The following is a 23526-nucleotide window of genomic DNA, read 5'->3' as shown; positions in this document are numbered from 1 at the left end:
CGGACTACAAAACATCCATTGCACCATAATAGCACATCATCCCGATTAGCTCCTATACACGATCTGACCAGACCGGAGCCCAGGTCCCAGTTTAAACTTATGGAGAATTGTCAGTTAAATGAGTTGACAAGCCTTAAACCCATGATCTTTGATTTGTTCAAAAGATTTTTACCACTGGATTGCGGTGTTTGTTATTATATAAAATACATACTATAATATATTTGTAGTTTGAAAGTATGCCCTGATTTTTTGGAAAACTTTTACAAAAACTCTAACAGAAGTTTAGTAGTAGATGGCTTCAAGTAGTCTAGCTTCAAGGTTATATAATTATTGAATCTTTAACTTTGTATTTCTTGTGGGTAAATTTCACAAAATCTCCATGAATTTTGGGGTGTGTTGAACAAAATGTTTCTGAACTTTGTTAATTCCACAATCTCTTCCAAATTTGTCTTACTTTTCTACTACGACTAGTACCGTTAATTTTAATTCGGATGTGTTCCCCGTGTGATGATAAAAGGATGAACGTTTCCGCAGAGAAATTGCTTACCCTCCATTTTGTCAATATACCCTTATTATTCATCCCCTCCATTTTTATAAAAGGGTATTTTAGACATTGTCTAGTCCTTCGACCCCGTTAATTATAAATAACCAAAGTTCAGGGTGCTTTGTGAAACTATTGAAAGTTCAGGATGCTTTGTGCAAATTAATAAAGGTTGGGGGTTTTTTATGCAAACAAACACCCAAAGTTCACGGGTGCGGGGATCTTACTAAATACATCCATAAGGATTTTCTAAGTCTGGTTATAAATATCTAATTTCCATATCAAGAGTTTGCTTAGGGAAAAATTTCCTGCTTGGTGGAATGAGATCCAATGGAGTCCATGATTGAAGCGAAGCTCTGAGAAGAACCACGATGATGATAAAGTCTAAAGGCACCACTTCTCAAACGTTAACAACCGGATAATGAAGAACGATGTTGATGATACTTTCTGAGAAGTCTGAACAAAATCCTTTCACCAAATTGAAACTCTAGTTCTCTCTTCATTTTTTTCTTTCTTTTTCTCTATTCAGGAATAACTGATGAAAAACAGGAGGAAAGAGCATATCTACCCTTAACAATCAACACCTCAGGTTAAATCTAAAAACAGATCAGAAATATGAAATCAGCGACTCAACCATCGAGGGTCGAACATAACCATCAATGGTATTGTTCACCATTGATAGTTACTGTTTGCCATCGATGATCTAAACTTCTTTGGACTTTGCATCATATTGATGGTTGATAGTTCCATCGATGGTCTATAGATCAGATCAAGAGCTCTCCGAGAGCTATTGTAATAGTGATTCCGATAATCATGTGAAAAGTTAATGTTTGTGCAAATTTCAGCCTCGGTGTATGTTTCGAACCCGATGCATACTGTTCCTACATTGTTTAACTAAAATATTCATATCTCGAGCTATACATCTCTGAATTGAGTTCCGTTTATTCCTGTGAATTCTTAATAACGATACAAGACACTTTCATATGCTCGAACATGATTTTCAATCTTGACATTTTTCTATAATTAGCTGTGATTAACTAAGTTGATTGCATGGACATGGTCCTAACACTCCGTGCAACAAACCAATAATATATCTGACTAACTTGATTCTACCTTCTTGTGACCCCTTTCTATCTCGGCAAACCATCTGTCGAAGTCTCTGGCCGAGTTTCGACCGCCTACTTTCTCCTCTCACTCATTTTTCTCTCCTCTCTTTTCCCCAGCGCTCCACACATTGCAGCTCCAATAAGCTTGGTTAAAAGACAGCTCCTCTCACAGGAGTTATGATTGACATGGTACCTTGATGGCGGTGGATACTTTCCCTGATAAGCTGGCGTCATCATCATGATAAAGCAACGAGCCAGGTGAATGGTCATCTTCTACATTTTAAGTTCAGTTTGGTAACTCCTCTCACTAGGCCTTTACGCTATGAGCGCTGCTACAGTGACCCAAAATATGGGACCATAGGAGGGGACAGGGGAGGTGCCCCCCCTCCTATTACATAATGAGCTGGCATGACTAGCTCATTATGTAATAGGGAGGGGACACATTGTGAACGTGGGCCACACACGTTCATTTTTGAACGCGTAACGAGATAAACACCCACGTTCTGTTGATGATAGGTGGGCCACACAAACGAGCGCGTGAGCGGTGATAGCAGGCCCACATGCGTTCGTGCCCTCCTATAAAAACCGAAGCAACCCTATTTGTTTTTTTTTCGGGCGTGAAAAGGGGGGCAGAGGAAAAAGTGCAAGGCTACAGGGCTACGAAAGTGCAAGGTGAGGACTTTTCGGCTGTGGTTATTTTTTTAAATTTATTATATTATTGTACAGGTTTTTTCAATTTTCAAATTATTTTTTAAAAAAATATTGGAAGTTTTTAGCAACGGATTATCCGTCGCTAAATACACTTTTAGCGACGGAAAATAAATAATATTAACGACGGATTTTTCGTCGCTAAAGTTAATAGCGACGGAATATTCGTTTTTTTTTATTTTTTTTATTTTTTCAAAAATAGTTATTAGCGACGGATGTGCCGTCGCTAATAACTATTAGCGACGGAATATCCGTAGCTAAAAAATCTTTTAGCTACGGAAAATCCGTCGCTAAAGTTTTTTTAATTTTTTAAATAAAGTAATGCGACGGATTATCCGTCGCTACTTTTTCGTCGCTAAAATTTAGCGACGGAATATCCGTCGCTAAAACAAATTTCAGCTACCCTCACTATACGGACGATCCTTTAGCGACAGAATTTTATATTTTCCGTCGCTAAAGTTTTTAGCGACGGATTATCGACTTTTAGCGACGGCTTTGTCCGTCGCTAAAAGTTATGTTTCCAGCAGTGTGTGAGAGAGAGATTGTTTGAGGGTTTAGATTGAGTGATTGTAAACCCAGTTGTATTCTCTCCCTCTAATAGTAGATCTCCCCCTCCTTGCCCCGTGGACGTAGGCAGTTTGCCGAACCACGTAAAATTAGTTGTTTGAGTTTATGGTCATTGTAATAGTTTTTAGGATCCCTCGACGCGCAGTCCTAGAGCTGACGAGAGGAAGAGCAAATATCCCACTTTGATGGGATATTAGGCTTCAGATTCTTGTTCCCTTTGAGAAACAAGAATTCTTATCGATCTTTCTTTCTTATTGTGCATCAGAAACTCTGCCGAAATTTCCGCTGCGCACAACATGTGATTCTTGTTCTTGCTTCTTGTTTTCAACATTCACCATCTCCCATCTATTTATAGGGAGGATATGCCTCTTGGGTACACCACATTCATTGCATGAGGAAGTCCAAAGACTAGTCATTCCTTTTCCCAATGCACGGGGAAAGACAATCTATCAATGCATGCATGTAGTCAACCACAAATTCTCCATGAATTAAATCCATATTAATTCATCATGGGGATGGACCATATTCCCATCAAGTACATCACTTTCAGTTTTCGTCACAGCCATATTTGTTAACGCTGACACATCAATGGGAAGGCATCCCTTTCGTATAGTGAGGTCATTGCTGCACTTGTGAATTATCAGCTTCGAAAGAAGGATAAGGAGGCTTCGGTTGAGCCGGTAGCGGAGGCGTTGGTCGCAAGAGGGAAGGGTCCAAACCGAAAGAATTGGAAGTCACAGTCTAGAGTAGGAAAAGATCAGTGTGCTTGGTGCAAGGAGACTGGTCATTGGAAGAAAGACTGCCCAAAGCTCGACGAATGGATGAAGAATAAGCAGAAGGGAAAAGGGAAGCAACCATCATCAGAAGCAAACATCGTATCGGATGGTAGTAATTCTGATTCTTCTATTTATTCGCTTTCTATCAGTCCTACAGATAGCTATTAGGAGGAATCTGAATGGATGTTGGATAGTGGTGCGACCTATCATGTGTGCCCTAGAAGGGAATGGTTCTCCAGTTTTGAGAAGCTGGTGGATAGTGGTGTGGTGTACATGGCTGATAACCGTTCATGCCAGATCATTGGGATAGGAAGAATTCGCATAAAGATGTTTGACGAGACTGTTGGGATATGGTTGAATTCCCTAGAAGGGAATGGTTCTCCAGTTTTGAGAAGCTGGTGGATAGTGGTGTGGTGTACATGGCTGATAACCGTGCATGCCAGATCCTTGGGATAGGAAGAATTCGCATAAAGATGTTTGACGGGACTGTTAGAGAGTTAAACGATGTGAGATATGTTCCTTCTTTGAGGAAGAACTTGATCTCGATTGGAGCTTTGGTTGGAGAGGGTCTGAAGGTTCGTGTTGAGGACATGGTTCTCGAGATTCTGTATTACTTGACTGGAGGTATAGTGACAGGTGGAGAGCTGACGACTTCTGTTGATTCGACTAGACTGTGGCATTTGGGGCTTGACCATTCCAGTATTGATTCCTCGCATAGATTGAAAGAGGGTGCGAAGACCTGCAGTTTGAAGTCCAGTGAACATGTTGATGTGAGCAAGAATACCGAGGTGAAGTGTGGCACCTCTATTCACCGTGCTAATGGCCATTCTAGAGGAGTTCACGTGGATGTTTGGGGGCCTTCCAAGGGGGCATCATTGGGAGGTAATAGGCGTTTGGTTTCCTTTGTTGGTGACTGTTCTAGGCGTGTTTGGGTTGCAACCAAATCCCCTTTGGATAAAGTCCTAATAGTTTCCAACAGATTGAAGAAGTGTGTGACAGACAGAAAGGTGAAGGTACTCCATTCTGGTGGGAGGTACAAGATGGACCTGTTTCTGTGTTGGAGCCGAGCTCACGGCATTTCGAGACACTTCGTTGGAAAGGAAATCTTGGGGCAGCTAGATAGAGTGATAAATTTGGAGAACCGTACCTTGCTGGAGGAGGATCGGTGTTTGTTGTCAAGCAATGGTCTGCAGAAGAGTTTCTGGACAGAGGCTTCGACATATTTGGGTTATCCTATTAAAGAGTTGTCAACCACTGTGATTGGAGGTAAAACTGTATTGGAAGATAGGTCTGGTAGTGTCACTTTGTATGAGGCTTCGATGAGGGAGCCGATTGACTCTCAGCAGGTGAAGAGTTTTGGACAGACCTTAGAGGTATCGCAGCGGGTGGAGATTGATGCTACTCCATATTGGGTGGGGATTTTCCCACATACTCCAGGTCATTCTGCATTGGTTGGGATTCCAGTCGGATGCAGATGGTGAGTTGGGTTTTGATTCGAGTGCAGCTGGCAGACATAGTTTGGATATGGCCAGTGGTTCACCTCAGGTGGAGGTGTTTGAGGCCATTGGAGGTGCTATCAGACGCAGAGTTGATGATATTGGAGAAGGATTGTGAACTCTTCTATTGGATTGAGGCCTTTGGAGGCCATTTGGGTGAACTACGTTCGGCTTGATTCATTGGGCAAGAGGATACGTAGGCAGTCTTTACGATGCAGCCGGGTTTGGATTTTGATGGGGGTGAGATCGATTTGGTGAGTAGACATCGACGTTTGGGAGAGTGTTCGCACTCCCGTTTGGGTCTCGACTTGTTATGGATGGAGTCTGTTGTCATGAGTTCGTTGCCATGACGTACTGGATGTAACAAGTGGGACATTTGGTTTGGTTGGTGTCGGCTCAGTTTTGGGAAAACTTCACCGAGGTGGAGAATTGTGAACGTGGGCCACACACGTTCATTTTTGAACGCGTAACGAGATAAACACCCACGTTCTGTTGATGATAGGTGGGCTACACAAACGAGCGCGTGAGCGGTGATAGCAGGCCCACATGCGTTCGTGCTCTCCTATAAAAACCGAAGCAACCCTATTTGTTTTTTTTTTCGGGCGTGAAAAGGGGGACAGAGGAAAAAGTGCAAGGCTACAGGGCTACGAAAGTGCAAGGTGAGGACTTTTCGGCTGTGGTTATTTTCGGCTGAGAGAACTTTTTCGGCAGAAGGGTTTTGTGTAAGCAAGGGGTGCTTTTTCAGAGAGATATTAGTGTGAGAGAGAGATTGTTTGAGGGTTTAGATTGAGTGATTGTAAACCCAGTTGTATTCTCTCCCTTTAATAGTAGATCTCCCCCTCCTTGCCCCGTGGACGTAGGCAGTTTGCCGAACCACGTAAAATTGGTTGTTTGAGTTTGTGGCCATTGTAATAGTTTTTAGGATCCCTCGACGCGCAGTCCTAGAGCTGACGAGAGGAAGAGCAAATATCCCACTTTGATGGGATATTAGGCTTCAGATTCTTGTTCCCTTTGAGAAACAGGAATTCTTATCGATCTTTCTCTCTTATTGTGCACCAGAAACTCTGCCGAAATTTCCGCTGCGCACAACACACATCACCTGTCCCCTCACTTGGTCCCATATTTTGGGTCTTAAAAGACATTTTTCTTACGCTATTATCTTCATGGACCCTACAAATAACCCCACAAATAATTGAGAGTCATATGCTACTTTTATTTGCATGCATCTTTCAAGCATAATGGGTGGTGATTGTTTGCGGTGCACAAAAATTATAACAAAACTACACATAACACTTTCTTTGATAAGACTAATGACCCACATATATAAACATTTGTCTTGATGTAAATTGTACATGATAGTTAATGGAGAAATATTTAAAATAGTTTTTTTAAAAAAATATTTAACTAGCAGAACAAACTATAAAACATTATATTAATTAATAAAGTTGATTAAAAGCTGACCGATTTATGCAAAACTTTATCTTTGAAAAGCACGAGACTATTAATCCGCACAGTTACTTGAACACAGACAGGGCATGCGCGTTTTGTTTCGGCATTGTGGACCCCGCTCCTATCGATCACACACCCACACGAAACCAACGGACCAAATTGATTTGTCGAAATCTCTCTTGTGGGGCCCATCACACACGTACCCATCAATAGGAAGTAGTCATTTAGTACGGATTCGGATCCTCTTCGCTATCTAAAAAGTTTATTACTGGTGCGCTTTTACATTGGAAAATCACGCTTAGTTACCTCATGGGGAGCTAGCCACCCCCAACCAAGGATACAAGCTAGTATTATGGTTACTTTAGCTTTACTCACGTCGGTGGCACTATTGTTACTTGAGTCTTAGAAAAAAAAGGATTCGGTTATTTTTTTGAAAATACATTTAGCCAACTATATATAATACTTTTACCAATTAACATCTTAGAAGATTTCACAAAACCATTATCTTTTAGTTTTCGACTTTTCAAGGATATACTGGCTAATGAATTAGTAGTTGTTGTTCTTATTTCTTTAGTATCACTCAATGTTTCTTAAAAGGAACAGCCTTGTGTTGTTCATTTATAATTAGCAATGACACTATCAGTTTAGTTTTGTTGATGTCAGTTATCGGATAGGAGGTTTATTTAAGGATTAGTGTTGGATTTGGTGTTGTCAAGCTTCTTCAGATGGCTGGTCCGGGAGCCTGCTGTACTTTCCTGCACACAAAGAACTCGTAAGAGGCCCAAGTTAGGTTATCTGGTTGTTCCTCCGACAACCAAGTCGGTATATGAACTTCAGTGGGAAAATGTGGGATGATGAAGAATATTTCAAAGTTGCATGAAAAGCCAGAGAGTTACCTTGAGCTGTATGGCTTCCTTTTGTAGTGGATTAGAAGGGCAGATGTGTAATTCGAAGCCAAGTTCAGGCAGGCAACTGACTCGGCAGACAGCTGACAAGTATCGGGCGCTAACGAAGATGAGTCATTCGGCCGTTTATTGTGGGGGAGATAGCAAGTGCTTGGAGTTGACTGGATCCGATGAGTCATAAAGACTATAGGGGCTAGATCAATGATGATTTTGTCAGAGCAGCTAATGCGAGGGTAGTCGGTTGCCGGCGGGGGTTCGAGGACACACCGCCTCTCTAGTCGTTCGGCTGAAGGCCGACCTAGTCGGCTATGTAAGTTGTCGACATATCGAGTCGGCTGCGGGAGCAGCACTAATTGTCTAAGCTTTGAACACGTCTGATTAGGCACAAGGAACGGGACACGTGTCGGCTTCTCTTGGAAGATTAACATTTGGTTAATTAGTGTCATAACATGTTTATTTTCCAACTTTATATTTTGAGAAACTGATTGTTCTTTACTCAGCTATGTCATAGCTAAAAAGTGGTCGATTTTACTAATTAAATAATTTTTAGTTAATTTTACTAATTAAATATAAAAAGCATTCTTTTTAAAATTTCTCTGATAGTAACGGGTTTCTTCTTTAAATAGAGAGAAGAAAAAAGGGACAACAAGAAGAAATATTTTTCAATTTTTTCCATCGCTACTGTGAAACTTGTTCGCTCAATAGATTTTTGCTGATTTGCTTCGATTGATATTTATTATTACCGTATCCTTCAATTATAGTCATCCTTCAGAATTATCTCTCACTCTTAAAATTAGAATATTTTGTGAAATAATTTTTTAACAACAATGATAAATTTAATATTAGTTAATTAATTAACCTTAAAATAATTAAACTTAACAATGTTGTGATACTATTGCGACAGAATTCTTTTGAAGAATTAAAGAAACGAGGATAAGAAAACTTTTTGATTCCTCTTTCTTTCTGTTCATGGATATTCTTCATCTAGTTGTTAGTTAATAAATTCCTTGAGCGCTTCACCCTGATACTCAAAATAAAAAAAAGGAAAAAGTTTTGATATTCTGTTGATGTCAGTTTTCAAATAGGGGACTAAATATGGATTTCTCAGTATATTAGGGTTCCTTAATATTCTTTAGCTAGCTGGTTCTTGAGCAGAGGATTCAGTCCTGCACACAAATAACACGTGAGAGGATTGGCGCTGGGATCTCCGATAGCTCCTCCAACAATCAAGTTAGTAGTGAGCTTAAGTGGATAAAGAGTGTAAATGCAACGAGTTTATTAGCTAGAGATTGTTTACTTTTGTGCACCAAACAGTGCGTCTATTTATAGTAGGCCCAGAGGGGTAATTGCATAACTTTGACCGAGTCTAAGCCGACGGCTTAGTCAGCTGATTCTTTATAGGTGTCGGCTGCAAATGAGACGAGTCATCCATGCAATTAATGTGATAGTGACAAGGGAAGCATGGTGCTTATAGAGTCTGATGAGTCATAAAGACTTTTGAGGCTGGAGCATCAATGATTTCGACCATACATTCAATGTGACGGAGATCGAATGTCGGCGGAGAATTCGAGGGCAAACTGCCTTTCATCTCGGCCTTGTGAGAGGACCAATAAATGATGCTTTTTTATTTTGCCCTCTTTGATTTGAAAGTTCTCGACCCGACGTTGTAGGATGAGGAGTAGGGGTCGACAATAATGATGGTTCTCGGGTAAGGACGTCTTTCATTTCGGCCTCTCTTAGGAAGGGTCGAGTGTCAATGTTGCTCGAATCGTTATGCATAGGACAATGTCCATTTGATGCTTAAACGGTATGAGACGCGTGTCGACTCTTAGGAAAGGATTAAACACTTACTCATTTTCATGATATAACGAAAATGATATAACATATTCTAGCACAACTGATAGTTAATTTTAAGTCTAATTAACTTAGCATATTCTAGCACTACTAATAGTTAATTTTAAGTGTAATTAACTTAACAAAGTACATTTTGTTATTTTATAAAAAATAATATGTGAGGGTAATTTTAAAGGGTAAATTGCACGTAACTGTTTGCGTCAAAAGTTGGTTTTGTCATGGAATTCATTATATCTTCGGTCGATTACAACGAATTCAAAAAAGAGATAGCCTTTTTATAAGACTCCTTTTACACAACAAAAGGAAAAATTACAACTCTTGAGAAATAAACGCAGGATCGTTGTTTGGATCGCTGCTTGCGTGGGATCTTTGCCTGTGCCGGGAGCGCTTTGACTCGTGGACCACCAAATCACAGATTCTGATTGAATCGTGAGGGGTTTAATGATTCTTCCTTCGTTTATCGAAGTGAGAATTTGAAACGATATCTTATCAAAGTAAGATAGTCGTTCTTCTTGAAATCAAGTCAAAGCTCGAATATCAAGGGATTGCCGGAAGCTCAAGAACTCTGCTCTATCTGCTCTGAAGTGCTCAAAATGATCCGCCCCCTCAAAAATGGCCTTCGGAGGGTATTTATAGCCCCTAGGAACAGTTGGCGGAAAACAAGCTCGCGAGACAGCATTTGCTGTCTCGGCTGCCGAGACAGTGTTTGCTGTCTCGGCGGCCGAGACAGAGTTTACTGTCTCGGGTTCCGAGACAGTAAACACTGTCTCGGTCCAAACAGTAAAAGACTGTCTCTCCAAACAGTAAAACACTGTCTCTCCAAACAGTAAAACACTGTCTCTCGAAATAGTAAAAGACTGTCTGGCGATACAGTAAAACACTGTCTGGCGCCCGAGACAGCAAACACTTGTTTCTTATGTTCTTTTGATCTTTGGATGATCTCCTTTTAAGCTGTATTTGGATATCCATCAGCATTTTTTGACGCTTACAGATACCCCCTCCAAAGTATTCCAGACTCATTCTTTTATAGAGGAGTCTGGGATACTTTGGATAAGATAGATCTTATCTGCAATCCCTTCAATGCTTGATTGAGTAGATCGTACGGAAGGATCCATAAATGGCTTCAACTTTTGACTTCTTCATCTTCTAGCCTATTCAGTGCTTTGTAGAATAGCTAGAATTTTTCCGGTGTTGCGCTTATCACGTGGCCGTTGTCGAAGTCTTGAATTGAAGTTGGTATTCCAGATTGACGCTCGTTTGTCTCTCGAAAGTTCGTCAGGTTATCCTTAAGAATATCAAGAGTAATATTCTCCAGAAACTTCCCGTCGAATGTAGGAAAACAGTTTAGACTCGTGTACCCATTGGAGTATTCGGGAAATAGTTTAACCTCATATACCCGTTGGGAAGTAATCAGGTCTCTTTTTTGTTGGTAGAGATGAACCCGATGATGGAGAGGAAGAATTTTATATTCTATCTCCTGGTCTCTTGTTTGTTGGTAGAGATGAACCCGATGATGGAGAGGAAGAATTTTATATTCTATCTCCTGGTCTCTTGTTTGTTGGTAGAGATAAACCCAAAATCGGAGAGGAAGAATTTTATATTCTATCTCCTGGTCTCTTGTTTGTTGGTAGAGATGAACCCGATGATGGAGAGGAAGAATTTTATATTCTATCTCCTGATGCAAAAGAAACTCAAAGTGGGATCTCCACTTAAAGGATCTGGACTGGTTTGAATAATCCTGACTGTCATAGGGTTTGATTATTCAATTCAAAAGTAGACCTCTCGTTCATGAACTGAATCGAAAGGGGATTTTGGTTAAGGTTTGACCAAATGGGAGTTTTTAGGCGATCTTGACTGTTTAAAAGGTTTGATCATTCGATTTGTGGACCTCTCGTTCATGGAAGGAATCGAGAGGGGATTTTGGCTTTGGTCCTAACTGTTTAAAGGTTTGACCATGAGAGAGTTTTGTGAGGGAAGATTGATCCAACGAAATGATCGAATCTTACCTCTGCAAAAGAGTATTCGTAAATCACCGTGGGGATGTAGTGTTTATCACTTTGTTTGTAATGATCGGATTATCCCTAAGAAAATTACATATAGTATTCTTCCGGGAACTTCCCGTTACATGAATTATCCACCCCCAGCTTTCTTTGCAAAACTGGGTGTAACGAGGAATACATTTGTATGATCGGGTTATCCTTAAAAGTACCATGCATGGCATTCTCCAGGAACTTCCCGTGAAAGAAAGGAAATAGTTTAGACTCATATACCTGTTGGAGTATCGAGGAGCAGTTTATACTCGTATACTTTTCGGAGTGAGATGGAGAAGCAGTTTATACTCGTATACTCATCGGAGTCAGGGAAAACAGTTTATACTCGTGTACCCAATGGAGTAAAGTCATCTTTAATCGGCTTGTTTCGCCGTTATGACGCCGGTGTCAATTAGGGCTTGGATTTTATTTTTGAGTCCAAAGCAAATCTCGGTGGGATGAAGAACCCTTCATTGGTACGCACAGTAGTTTGGATCCGTAATCCTCTTAGCTCCATCCTGATCTTTAATATGTGGTAGCTCGATTTTGTCATTAGCGAGGAGATATTCCAATATGGCTGGAGCTTCATCATCTTCGAAAGAATACTCCTTTTGAAACCTCGGATCGAGAGTCGCATTCTCAACGATTGCAGATGTCATTGGTTGGCCTCTCTCAGCTTTCTTTCTTTTAAGAAAGTGCTCAGCTTGTTCACCCCGAGATTTTAACTCCTTCCAAGTTGTGGATGGCACGACCCCCAGAGCTTCCAGGACATCGATGGAGAGGTTATTGTGGCATGTTTGCAGGATGAACTCCTCTGTAATAGGATCTCTGCAATTCATTGCTTTGTTACGGAAACGTTTGACAAAGTTGTCAACTGACTCTCCGTCTTTTTGCTTCTCATCCAAAAGGGTTCCGATTGACACTTCGGTGTCATCATCGAAGAAATTGCTGAGGAACAAACTTTCCATGTCATCCCAACAATTGATGCTCCCTGGCTTGAGCCGTCGGTACCAATCGAAGGCGGGCCCACGAAGGGGGCCAACGAATGACCGGACCATTAAAGCCTCGTTTCCAGAGATTATGCCCAAATGAGACTTGAAATAAATCAAGTGCTGAATCGGCGAACTCTTCCCCTCAAACGGTGTGAAGTTAATCAGATTGAACTTCGTCGGGTATGGTATTGAATCCCATTCCCTTGGATAGGGACATGAAATACCCGTCTTCTTAACTTCTTGAGCCGTGATCAAAGCGTTGATTTTGTTTTCAAGCTCTTTCATTTTCCCTTTATCGTCTATGTCTTCGTTCGAAGGACGTTGAGGAGAATGAGTTAGACCACCCCCTGTGAGAGGTGCTATTAAACCACCCCCAATATCGTTATTGGGAGGATGTGCTAAACCACCCCCAGCGTTATTGTCATTAGGAGATGTATCAGCCATAATGACTTCATCCACTTCTGGATCACTGTCATCCACAACTTTCTGAGTGTGGCGGCTGGATTCAGTTCTTTGACTGGACTCAGGGGGTTGAGGCCGCTGAGCTAGCAATTCTCTCATTTGTTGGATAGCTAACTCCATTTCTGTCTTCACTTCAGCTCTAATTTCTTCACGTTGTTTGGCTAGAGCTTCCTGAAGTATTTGAGTGAACTGATCAGCAGTGATTGTGAATACTTCTCTGATTTGTCCTGTGCTAGACATTGTATCATCAGAAGCGATTGCAGAATAAGTGTCCGAGAATTCATCCTCCGAGGACATTCCTTCTTGCATTCTCTTGTAGTCTCTGCGTCTGATAGCTCCTAATTGGAGTCGAGACATCCTTTGAGCAATTCTTGGATTGACTTTTCCTTTCGGGGAAAAGTCGGGATTTGAGTCACTTGAATGCTGTTTAGAATCTCTGCGTCTGATGGCTTCTAATTGGAGTCGAGACATCCTTTGAGCAATTCTTGGATTGACTTTTCCTCTGGGAGAAAAGTCGGGATTTGAGTTACTTGAATGCCGCTTAGACTTTCTTTTATCAGCCACGTTGATGGTGACTTCAGGGAATCCATCATCTTGGGCAGCTGATTTTCTCTTGCGGAAATGTCTCGGCTTAGGCTTTGACAATACAGAGACTCTTCGTGGGATGACTTCTCGTTTGAAATAGTCACATTCTGATAATGCTGCTTTAACAAGTCGCGCACAGGAACAACGAGAGTTTATTTCTCGAATAACTCTCTTTCGAAAATTATTCACAACCCCAACTTGATAATACGATTCATCGGTATGATTGCCAAAAAATCGTATCGTCTGTTGGCATGACCTCCCAGGTATGACCTTGTTGGCATTCTCAGGACAATTTATTATTGCCTTTGAACGATCCAAGGTTATGTCGGGAGTCGCACGTTTAGAACCACCCCCTTGTGGGTATGGAGTCTTAACGGGCTCCGAATGCTGATTTTGCATAAGTCCAGACTTTGGAATCCAAGCTTGGCGGAGTTTCGGTGGTCCTTTGGTCACCGTTTCCTTCCTCCTTTCTCGTCTTTGTTGTGAGAGAGCACGGGCATGAGCAGCGTTTGCACGACGTTTTTGTATACGTTCTTTGAGGGTCGAGCGAGCCCTCTTGAAAAAAGTCCATTCATCCGTCGTTATTTTAGCAGAGATACAAATGATTGGTTGTTGAGACAACTGAACCACTCGATGTCTCCTCGACTCTAGGTCCGCGTGATAACGAACCCCGTCGGTTTGTTCCAAGGCCTTAGCCATTTGGCGAGCGCGGCGCTGGCGTTGTCTCTGACGAGCTCTTTTCGTCAATGCCGGCGGGCTTTGATTCGATGACTCTTTAACTAGATAAGAGCCATTGTGAGCAGAGGTGTTGCGAGTAAAATCCTCAGCAATAATCAAGTGAGAGTCTTCATCTGTAGTGTTTGACAACTTCAACAAAGATGAAGTCTTCTTGCATTTGCGAGGCGAGGAAGACTTTACAGATAAGGACGACAAATACTCCTCAAACTTTGCTTGGTCGAACTCGTACTCGACCGTTGATTCAACCGGGATCTTGATGATTGGCTGCGACACGACGGTCTCGGCAGCGAGACTGTTGGCTCCCACTGTGGTCGTCAGCTTGTTTGCGTCAAAAGTTGGTTTTGTAATGAAATTCATTATATCTTCGGTCGATTACAACGAATTCAAAAAAGAGATAGCCTTTTTATAAGACTCCTTTTACATAACAAAAGGAAAAATTGCAACTCTTGAGAAACAAACGCAGGATCGTTGTTTGGATCACTGCTTGCGTGGGATCTTTGCCTGTGACGGGAGCGCTTTGACTCGTGGACCAACAAATCACAGATTCTGATTGAACCGTGAGGGGTTTAATGATTCTTCCTTCGTTTATCGAAGTAAGAATTTGAAGCGAATATCTTATCGATGTAAGATATTCACTCTTCTAAAGATCAAGTCAGAGCTTAGATCTCTAGGAATCGCCAGAAACTTCTTGAGGATGTTTGTGCAGAAGGAAGACTCTCTTTCTTGCTCTAATTCACCAAAACGATTCTCGCCCACAACGTTTCCCACGTTCTTGAACAGTTAGTGACCACGTGTTGGCGGTTATGCAAAGTAGTTTTGGGCCTCTGAGAGCTGTCTCATGGGCGAGACAGTAAATTCTGTCTCGCACGGCGAGACAGTAAATACTGTCTCGCGGGGGCGAGACAGTGAAAACTGTCTCGCGTGGGTGAGACAGTAAAAGTCTGTCTCGCCCTGCGAGACAGTAAAGACTGTCTTGCACGGCGAGACAGTCAAGTCTGTCTCGCGTACGAGACAGTAAAGACTGTCTCGCGTGCGAGACAGCCCATACTTGTGTTCTTCTGCCTTTTTGAGCTGTATTCGGATATCTCTCAGCAGTTTTTGACGCCTACAGTAACCTCTACCGTTTATAGCTTTAATTGCTCTAAACCCCCCGCAATTAATTTATTAGCACTTAACACTCTCTATAATGTCAAGTAACACCCCCTCTTCCTCACGGATCAATGAGACTAAGTGCTAATAAATAAATCGAGGGAGTTTAGTGCAACGAAAATCATAGAGGAGTAGGTTATGTGCCGTTTATCCTAAAAACAATGATAGTGAGGGTAAATATGAAAAAAAAGAAAAAAAATATTAATATTAAATTCCCACCAGAAAAAAGTTATTTGATTACGCAACCAAACTCTCAATTATTATTAAATTATTATCACGATAAGTATCTCCAATAATTCCATCTCTTTCCACGTCAGCAAAATATCCTTCTTTCCCCATCCCCCCTCTCTCTCGTCGCGAAACGAAACTTCAACCTCAATTTCAAGTCTTTGTCTCTCTCTCTGGGTATTATCTCCGATCTTTCCTTTTTAATCGATTAGAAATATTTTTTGGAGCAAATAATCGCTTGAGTTTTTCTTTGATCGCTTCTCGTCGTCGTGATTCGTCTCAAAAAAAAAAAAAAAATCAAGGTTAGGGTTTAATTTTATGATCTAAGGGTTTTGTTTATTATCAGGATTAATATGTTGAATCTTTCGATATGTTGTTGCTCTGGCATGCTGTTATTGATGCTAATTTGGTCGTACATTCTTTTAAATAATCAAGAAAACTGATGAAGCTGGAATCTTTGGGGTTTTTTTTTTGGTTGTTGGATTCAAGGATAGTGATTACTGAACCTAAAGGTCCAAAAGAGTGAAAGCATTAAAAAATACATCAATTTTTGAAATTTGTGGTGATGTGTGTTGGAGTAGTGAATGCTGAAAAACACAAGCCATTAAAATTGTTAATCAGCGGATGCTGATTCTTAGCATGAAGTGAAGAAAAGAACAAAATTATAATGTGAGAGAATAAAAATCGGTTTTTTTGGTGTATTATGTGAATATAAGTTCTTTTAGCTGGTTGTAATAGTTGAATTGTGTAATATCTATTCTTTTTGTGATTTTGTTCTTCGTGCAGGTTAAAAATGTTTGGATAGTCTCTGATAATTTTGTCTTCGTGTGTTTCTATCTTGGTAGGAGCAGATGTTTCTATATTATTTTGATCTCTTTCTATGTAATTGTAAAATCTTTTATATATCTGCATTTTTATTGGAAGCAACTTCTTGGTGTTCTATATATATTTATATTATACTCTATTATACCTGAGCCTTCTATCCATTGACATTATGTTGGCTGTTATGTAGGACTTGACACATTAATGATTACAAAAGTTTGTTTATATTATATACTACACATACGACTAATTTTTTCATTAATAATAAAAACATAGTTACAGATTATATCATGCGACTGTACATAATTGATAGAACTTGAAGACATAAATGACCATAATCTTCTCTTTCACCACATAAAGTTGTGTCCGAAGTGCAATACTATTTCTGATGATTTTTTATTGCAGGTGCTATGGCATTTGGAAACAGGTTTTTCCTTCTTCTCACATTGCTTATCTATTGGACCTATGTAGATGCTAGAAGTTTAGTCACCTATGATATTATGGGTAAGCATCAATTTTCTCCTGTTATTTTTCTTGTATTCTGTTAGAGTATTTGTACTCATGCAAAGATTCCATTCTTGTAGTAAATTATATGAATTATATGATCACTTACATAATTAGGTTTCTTCGGAATGTTAACTATTTAGATGATCAACTTCACAGATTCAATTTTGACATTATCTAAACCTTATATCCTATTAATCGGGATAATCTGCTGTGTAGCACAATCCTCCCTAAAAATATCGACCGATTTTTTTTTCCTTTTCAACTCATTGTGGGTCTGTTGGCAATCCTTTAAGTTCGCTCAAAATTCCTGATCGACCACAGAATTATGGCAAGGTGGGAACTAAAAATAAATCCTGAGGATAGCTAGCCTGTAGCAAAACCTAACCATGTCGATCATATAGTTCACAACTATTCTCTCAGTAGCTGCTATTCATTTTGATGATTTGTCTGCAAAACCTCAAATCCTGTTGCTTTAAGCAAAATTTCCCCCCGTAAATTCTGCACCAAGTCCATATTGCTGATGTCACTCTTAAGCTTTCAGTAGATAAGTAATTAAGAGTGTCAGCTGTAACTGATCTGTTTAAATGCTACAGTACAAATAATCTTCAAAATGCAAGTTGAAAGGCATTCTTTTGAATTGTCTTCTTAGTTCCAGAAGCTGCTGTTAACTTTTCTTGTAGCTTTTCTTGGATGTCGATGCATTTTTCATTGTTAATAGGATACTAAAATACATATATTGTGTTCTCTAAATAAGATCCACTGACTAAGAAGGATCCTAGTAATTCTTTAATCACTGGTGTAGTGATATGTGTGAAGTAATGGTGGGTCATTATTGGCACATTTAATAAGTTGATCTAAGCAACAGAAACTTATTTTGACATGGTGATGGTTATGAAGCAGCTTCTCTTGAGCATATATATGAATAAGGTAGGACTTGATATTACCTAGATGGAAGTTGTGCATGGGGAACTGAATCTTTCTGCAAAAGTCTTAACCTTCTGACCTGTAGAACATGATTCTGGAAAAGCAGTTACACCTACATATGTGTGCTTCTAAATCTTCTGATTTGTAGCCTGCCTAACCCATTGCTAAAAAAAATTGGTTATTTGCTCAATCACTGTAAACCTGTCTATAATGAACAATTGTTATTTTCATGTAAAAGTTCAAATAATCTCAGCGACAAGCAAACCAAGCTGATATCTATTTCCTCTTTCCATTTGTACCCATGGATAACAATGTTCAAGGCGGTGAAAGTCCAAAAGCATTAGAAAGAAATGAACAATTGTGTACGTTATGTGAAGAATACACTGCTCTGGCAACCGATTATCTCAATGCCAACAAGACTGAGACCGATGTAATGAAAACTCTCCATCAAGCTTGTTCGCAGATGCATTCCTTTGAAAAACAGGTACGTTGATCCCTTGCCAGATTAGAGAATTGTGTCGCAGGTAGCATTTAAAATTTCATGTGGACGTTTTTTCTTTGGATTATGTTCTGATAATTGTTTTGCAGTGTGTCATATTGGTTGACTACTATGGACAACTCTTCTTCAATGAGATTGGTAAAATACGTCCGGATGAGTTCTGCAGAAAGGTCAATCTATGTGAGAGGATCTCTACTCGAATATCAATGAGAGAGGACACCTGCAAGCTTTGCCGTCAAGTTGTTACTGAAATAGTTACTAAACTGAAAGATCCTGATTCACAGGTAGTCAACTGTCTCTCTCGAGTTCTGTTTTTATCGAAGTCTCATGCTTTTGCTTTGAATGTAGTATTTCCCATTGCTTTAGATATGATAATAAATATGAATATATATATATATATAAGTGTTTGAACAGTTTTTGCATTGCCGATGATTGATATCTGATGGCATGTGCTCTTCGGTTTAATTTACAGATGGAGATAATTCAGATACTTCTCAAAGAATGCAACAGAATGGAGCAGTACGCTAAGGAGGTATTTATGTGCTACCTTAATAATTAGCTAAAAGATTAAATGTTTAACTATAAGAATGGATACTATAAGTTCAAAGCCAATAGAATACATTTTGTTAATAATACACCTGCAATTCAATTTTGATCCTAGATCCCTGCTGTCGTTCATCGAATAATTTCTTGTATAACTATTTTTTTGTTTATTTGAAAAGTGCAAGAGATTGGTGTTTCGTTATGGCCCACTTATCCTGGTCAACGGCGAGAAGTTTCTGGAATCAAATGACATCTGTATTTCCATCCATGCTTGTAAAGCTAATCAAGAAGATGGTGAGCCGCTGATTATATCCGAGTCACTTGTCCTTGATGCGTGATATTATCGGAGCATCATAGGACTATCAAGAACCACAATGCATAAATTTATGATCTCTGTATGTATGTTTCTTGTGAAATAACAAGATGTAATACCTACTTTATCGGGTTCTAGATTAAGTATGATCTGCACTTTGACTATGTTTTTTGTCAAGTTGATTAAATTACTTCTTTTGCTTCTTGTGCTAATATGTACTATTGTGCTGCTTCTCTGGTTATACATTTAACTAGCACTAGCATTTTGCAGCCCTTTTCATTCTATTTCTGGTTGCAACTTGGAAGTGGTCTGCACTTTCACAATGTTTTTTTCTCAAGTTTACTGTTTGCTGAGATATTGGGTTTGCTTCTCTGGTTATTCAAGAGTTAATTGCACATTGACCCCCTGTTGTTTTGCACTTACGACCCATGTGGTTTCATTGTCGCAGATAGACCGGTGTTGCAGTTTTGACTCTTTATCGTTTGGCAAGTAGCGAGTTTACCTAAGGGCAAAAGTGTAGAAAATTTAACCCGAGTTTATCTGCGACAATGAAACTAGAGGGGTAGTAAGTGCAAAACATAAGTACTATGGGGTTCCAAATGCATTCAAAGCTCCACTGTCATTTTGCACCTTTCCTCATTCTATTTTAAGTTGCAGCTTGAATATGGTCTGCACTTGGACTACGTTTTTTTTAATCTCAGGAGGTGTTATTGGGTTGCCTCTTTGGTGATGCATTCAAAGTCGCCCTAGCAGTTAGCAGCTTTTTTTCCATTCTACTTTTGCAGCTTGAAAAGATGACGCAACTGAAGTCGATGTCTTTTTTTTTGTGCTGATTGCTGAGCTGCAACCTTTTCTATTTCTGCTGACTGTTGCTGAGTGCTTGGTAAATAAATTGAGTGGATTATAATCTGTCATTGTTGTTAAAATGATAAAAAATGACAGGACTCTAAATTTATTATATTGAACGGACAATGGAATTATCTTAAATGTCGAGGGGTAAACTTGACATTTACTTGGTCAAACTATATAGCGTATAAACCACCAAAACCACTCTGAGTTTGGGGAGTTTTTTTCCGGCTAATAAGTCAAAATAAGCAGGTTGCCAAATATGTTGTAGCGGCTTATTGCTAGAGTAGTTTTATATGCCCTTAAACATCCAATACATTTTTATTAAATTTTAATTGAGTTTATTATTGCATATGTTGTTTGGGTATCTTTTATATAATTGTTATATTATCCTTAGAATTTTAATTGAGTTTATTATTGCATATGTTGTTTGGGTATCTTTTATATAATTGTTATATTATCCTTAGAGATTATTTTGTTAGATCATGCACTGTGATGGTCACTTGCTTGGAGATATGATCTAATTCAGAGATTTCTTAAATTTGTGCTTAACCTATAACTATATCTTTGTTATAACATGTTATTATGCATGAAAACGACATATGATGGTTGATCTCAACTATCGAGAATGAAGATTCCCCGGGTGTATGTCATAAGCGCGTATTTGATGTGTAGTATAAGACCTTTTTTTTTTGGATTCTCTAGGACGAGTCACCTAAGAGATAGATAAATCGAATTATTACATGGTCCCTAGACTTGATGATATTATCATTTAAAATTTGATAATCTAATATACTTTGATATGATGGTTAAGCTTGTTTTACAAGTGGTATACAACCTGAAATGTTGGGTTATTAGATTTCATTTAGGGAAATAATGGACATCTAGATAGGATCCAATATACTCATTTTTATGAGTTAATTTATTATGCATATCCCTTGAAAATATTAAATTCCCGTCGGGGGTGATTTTTTTGAAATTATTTTTCTGAAATTATTTTCTTATAAAATAAAATATTTGTGTTTCAAAATGATTTTTTATTTATGATCATGGGATTGTAATTTTTTAGGAATGAGCAAATAGGTGATTCATGCTGCTCAATAAAGTTTCCTAAAATAAATTGATACTGGAGGGGACTGAATGTAAGATAATATTATTCACGAATATTTAATCCCATATTATGAAAGAGCTTTTATGAACAGTTGGTCGGATAGGGATTTGATTGTTAAATTAAAATTATTAATTTGATTAATAATTGGTTCTCGAAATAAGACCTAATTGGTCTCACTAATGTCATTTGAAGAGGTTTATATGAAATACAATTCTATTTCTACACTAATTGTTATGGAAAGAATATTTTATTTAAATGTTATGGATAGAGTTTTAAACAAGTAAGAATTGTTTTGAAATTGAAATCTATAAGGCAGGTCTAATCCTATATATATATAGGGTTCATATGTAGCCTTGAAAAGATGAGAAGAAAAAAAATAGATTTTGAGAACCTATCTCTCAGTATTGCTCCTATTCGGTGACGGGTGGATTTTAGTTGGAGGTTTTTTCTCTTGAAGAAGCTATTTTATTTTGATCTTGGGACGGATTATCAAAGAAATTCAGAAAACGTTTCAGGTATTTTTTTCCGAGATTTTATTAATTTCGATTAATCTACATGATATGCAATTTTCCGCTGCATTATATGTTATGTTTCCAACATTTATAAGCTAGTTTCACCAGTTGCCAAATATACGCCATGAACTACTGTTGTGCGCGGCGGAAGCTTTCTAGGGCAACACGAACAATAACTCGAACTAAACCACAAACAATATGGCAACACGAACAATAACTCGAACTAAACCACAAACAATATGCAAACCACAATCACAGCAAGAACAAAGAATTTACGTGACAAACAATATGCAAACCACAATCACAGCAAGAACAAAGAATTTACGTGGTTCGGCAAGTTGCCTACGTTCACGGGGCAAGGAGGGGGGAGATTTTTACTACTAGAAATCAAGGGAATACAAAAAGGGTTACAAATCTCTCAGACCAAACCCTAAAACAAAGCACTTGATCTTTCAAAGCTCTCCCACAATTGGATGCCACAAATCTCTCTTAGAGGCTGCTCAAAATCGTCCTTCAGATACCCTAACAAATCAGGTTTAGGATATATATAGCTTACAAAACGAAACGGGTCAAAAACCTGAAAGCCCAGCCCAAATCATCGTCGGTCGACCGCGGCGGTCGACCGCGCAGGTCTCGCGGTCGACCGCAGCGGTCGACCGAATCTCAGTCCCGAGAGTAAAAACACTTACAGTCATCCGTGGTCGACCCGCGCCGGTCGACCGCCACCAGCTCCGGTCGACCGCGCCGGTCGACTGCCACGCACTCTGATTCCCATCAGCTTCGGTGCACGTTTGCGGTCGACCGCGCCGGTCGACCGCCCAACTCTCTGCTGATTTTTCTGAGTTTCTGTAATTTCTTCAATTCTCCACCTCGGCGAATGTTTCCACCAAAACTGGGCCAACACCAAATCATCCAATAGTTCCTCAACAAGTCCAGGAACAATACTCGAGCTGAAACGCGATCTCCCCCCATCTGAATCAATTGATCAAACCGGCTGCATCTGAAAGACTGCCTACGTATCTTCTTGCCCAATGAATCAAGCCGAACGTAGTTCACCCAAATGGCCTCCAAGGCCTCAGCACTGAAGGATGTTCAAAAGCTTCAAACAATGACCAAATTTCACTCCTGAAACAACTTTGGTCAACATATCTGCAGGGTTGTCATTTGTGTGGACCTTCTCTAATATGACATCTCCATCATCCAAGACGTCCCCGAACAAAGTGAAATCTACGTCGATGTGCTTCGTGCGCGCATGATAAACCTGGTTCTTCGCCAAATAGATAGCCGACATACTATCACAATATATCCGAATAGTCTCCTGAGCAATCCCCAAGTCCTCCAATAATCCACGCAACCATAAAGCCTCCTTAATAGCTTCAGTAACTGCCATATACTCTGCCTCTGTAGTAGAGAGAGCCACTGTGGACTGAAGCGTGCAACGCCAACATACAGGTGCACCTGCCAATGTAAAAGCATAACCTGACGTAGACCGGCGTTTGTCAAGATCTCCAGCATAGTCTGAATCCACATATCCAATACAAGCCTGCCCATCCTTCTCATCCTTCTGAAATACTAAACCAACATCCACGGTGCCTCGAACATACCGTAGAATCCACTTCACGGCCTCCCAGTGACCCTTCCCGGGGTCATGCATGTATCTCGATACCATGCTCACGGCCTGTGACAAATCTGGCCTCGTACACACCATCGCATACATCAAGCTACCTACTGCACTAGCATATGGGACCTTCGACATATAATCTCTGTCCTCAACTGAAACAGGTGACATCAACGCTGAAAGCTTGAAGTGGGGAGCCAATGGTGTGCTAACTGCTTTTGCATTGCCATCAAAGCTGAATTTCT

The 23526-nt window shown here is 39.8% G+C and overlaps 1 protein-coding gene across 2 annotated transcripts; it reads left to right on the top strand.

The window, feature by feature from the left end:
• On the top strand, positions 15661 to 19408 carry LOC109822076 (proactivator polypeptide-like 1). Of its 2 annotated transcripts, none has more exons than XM_020388238.1 (6): positions 15661 to 15763; positions 16814 to 16912; positions 18160 to 18323; positions 18428 to 18622; positions 18811 to 18870; positions 19061 to 19408. In XM_020388238.1, the coding sequence occupies exons 2-6, from the start codon at positions 16819 to 16821 to the stop codon at positions 19217 to 19219; spliced, it is 672 nt and encodes a 223-aa protein (XP_020243827.1). In that variant the 5' UTR covers positions 15661 to 15763; positions 16814 to 16818; the 3' UTR covers positions 19220 to 19408. The 2 variants fall into 2 exon arrangements, with proteins under 2 accessions (XP_020243827.1, XP_020243828.1); XM_020388239.1 differs by lacking the exon at positions 15661 to 15763 and adding an exon at positions 15770 to 15888.

The sequence above is a fragment of the Asparagus officinalis genome, chromosome 8, assembly GCF_001876935.1.
Source record: "Asparagus officinalis chromosome 8, Aspof.V1, whole genome shotgun sequence".
NCBI lineage: Eukaryota > Viridiplantae > Streptophyta > Magnoliopsida > Asparagales > Asparagaceae > Asparagus > Asparagus officinalis.
This window is presented reverse-complemented; position numbering and strand designations above follow the sequence as displayed.

Bases quoted from the DNA above. Each gene is read 5' to 3' on its own strand.
- LOC109822076 (XM_020388238.1), top strand. From the start codon at position 16,819: ATGGCATTTGGAAACAGGTTTTTCCTTCTTCTCACATTGCTTATCTAT. The intron at 18,623-18,810 runs GTAGTCAACTGT...TTTAATTTACAG, and splicing joins TGAAAGATCCTGATTCACAG to ATGGAGATAATTCAGATACT. The intron at 18,871-19,060 runs GTATTTATGTGC...TTATTTGAAAAG, and splicing joins TGGAGCAGTACGCTAAGGAG to TGCAAGAGATTGGTGTTTCG.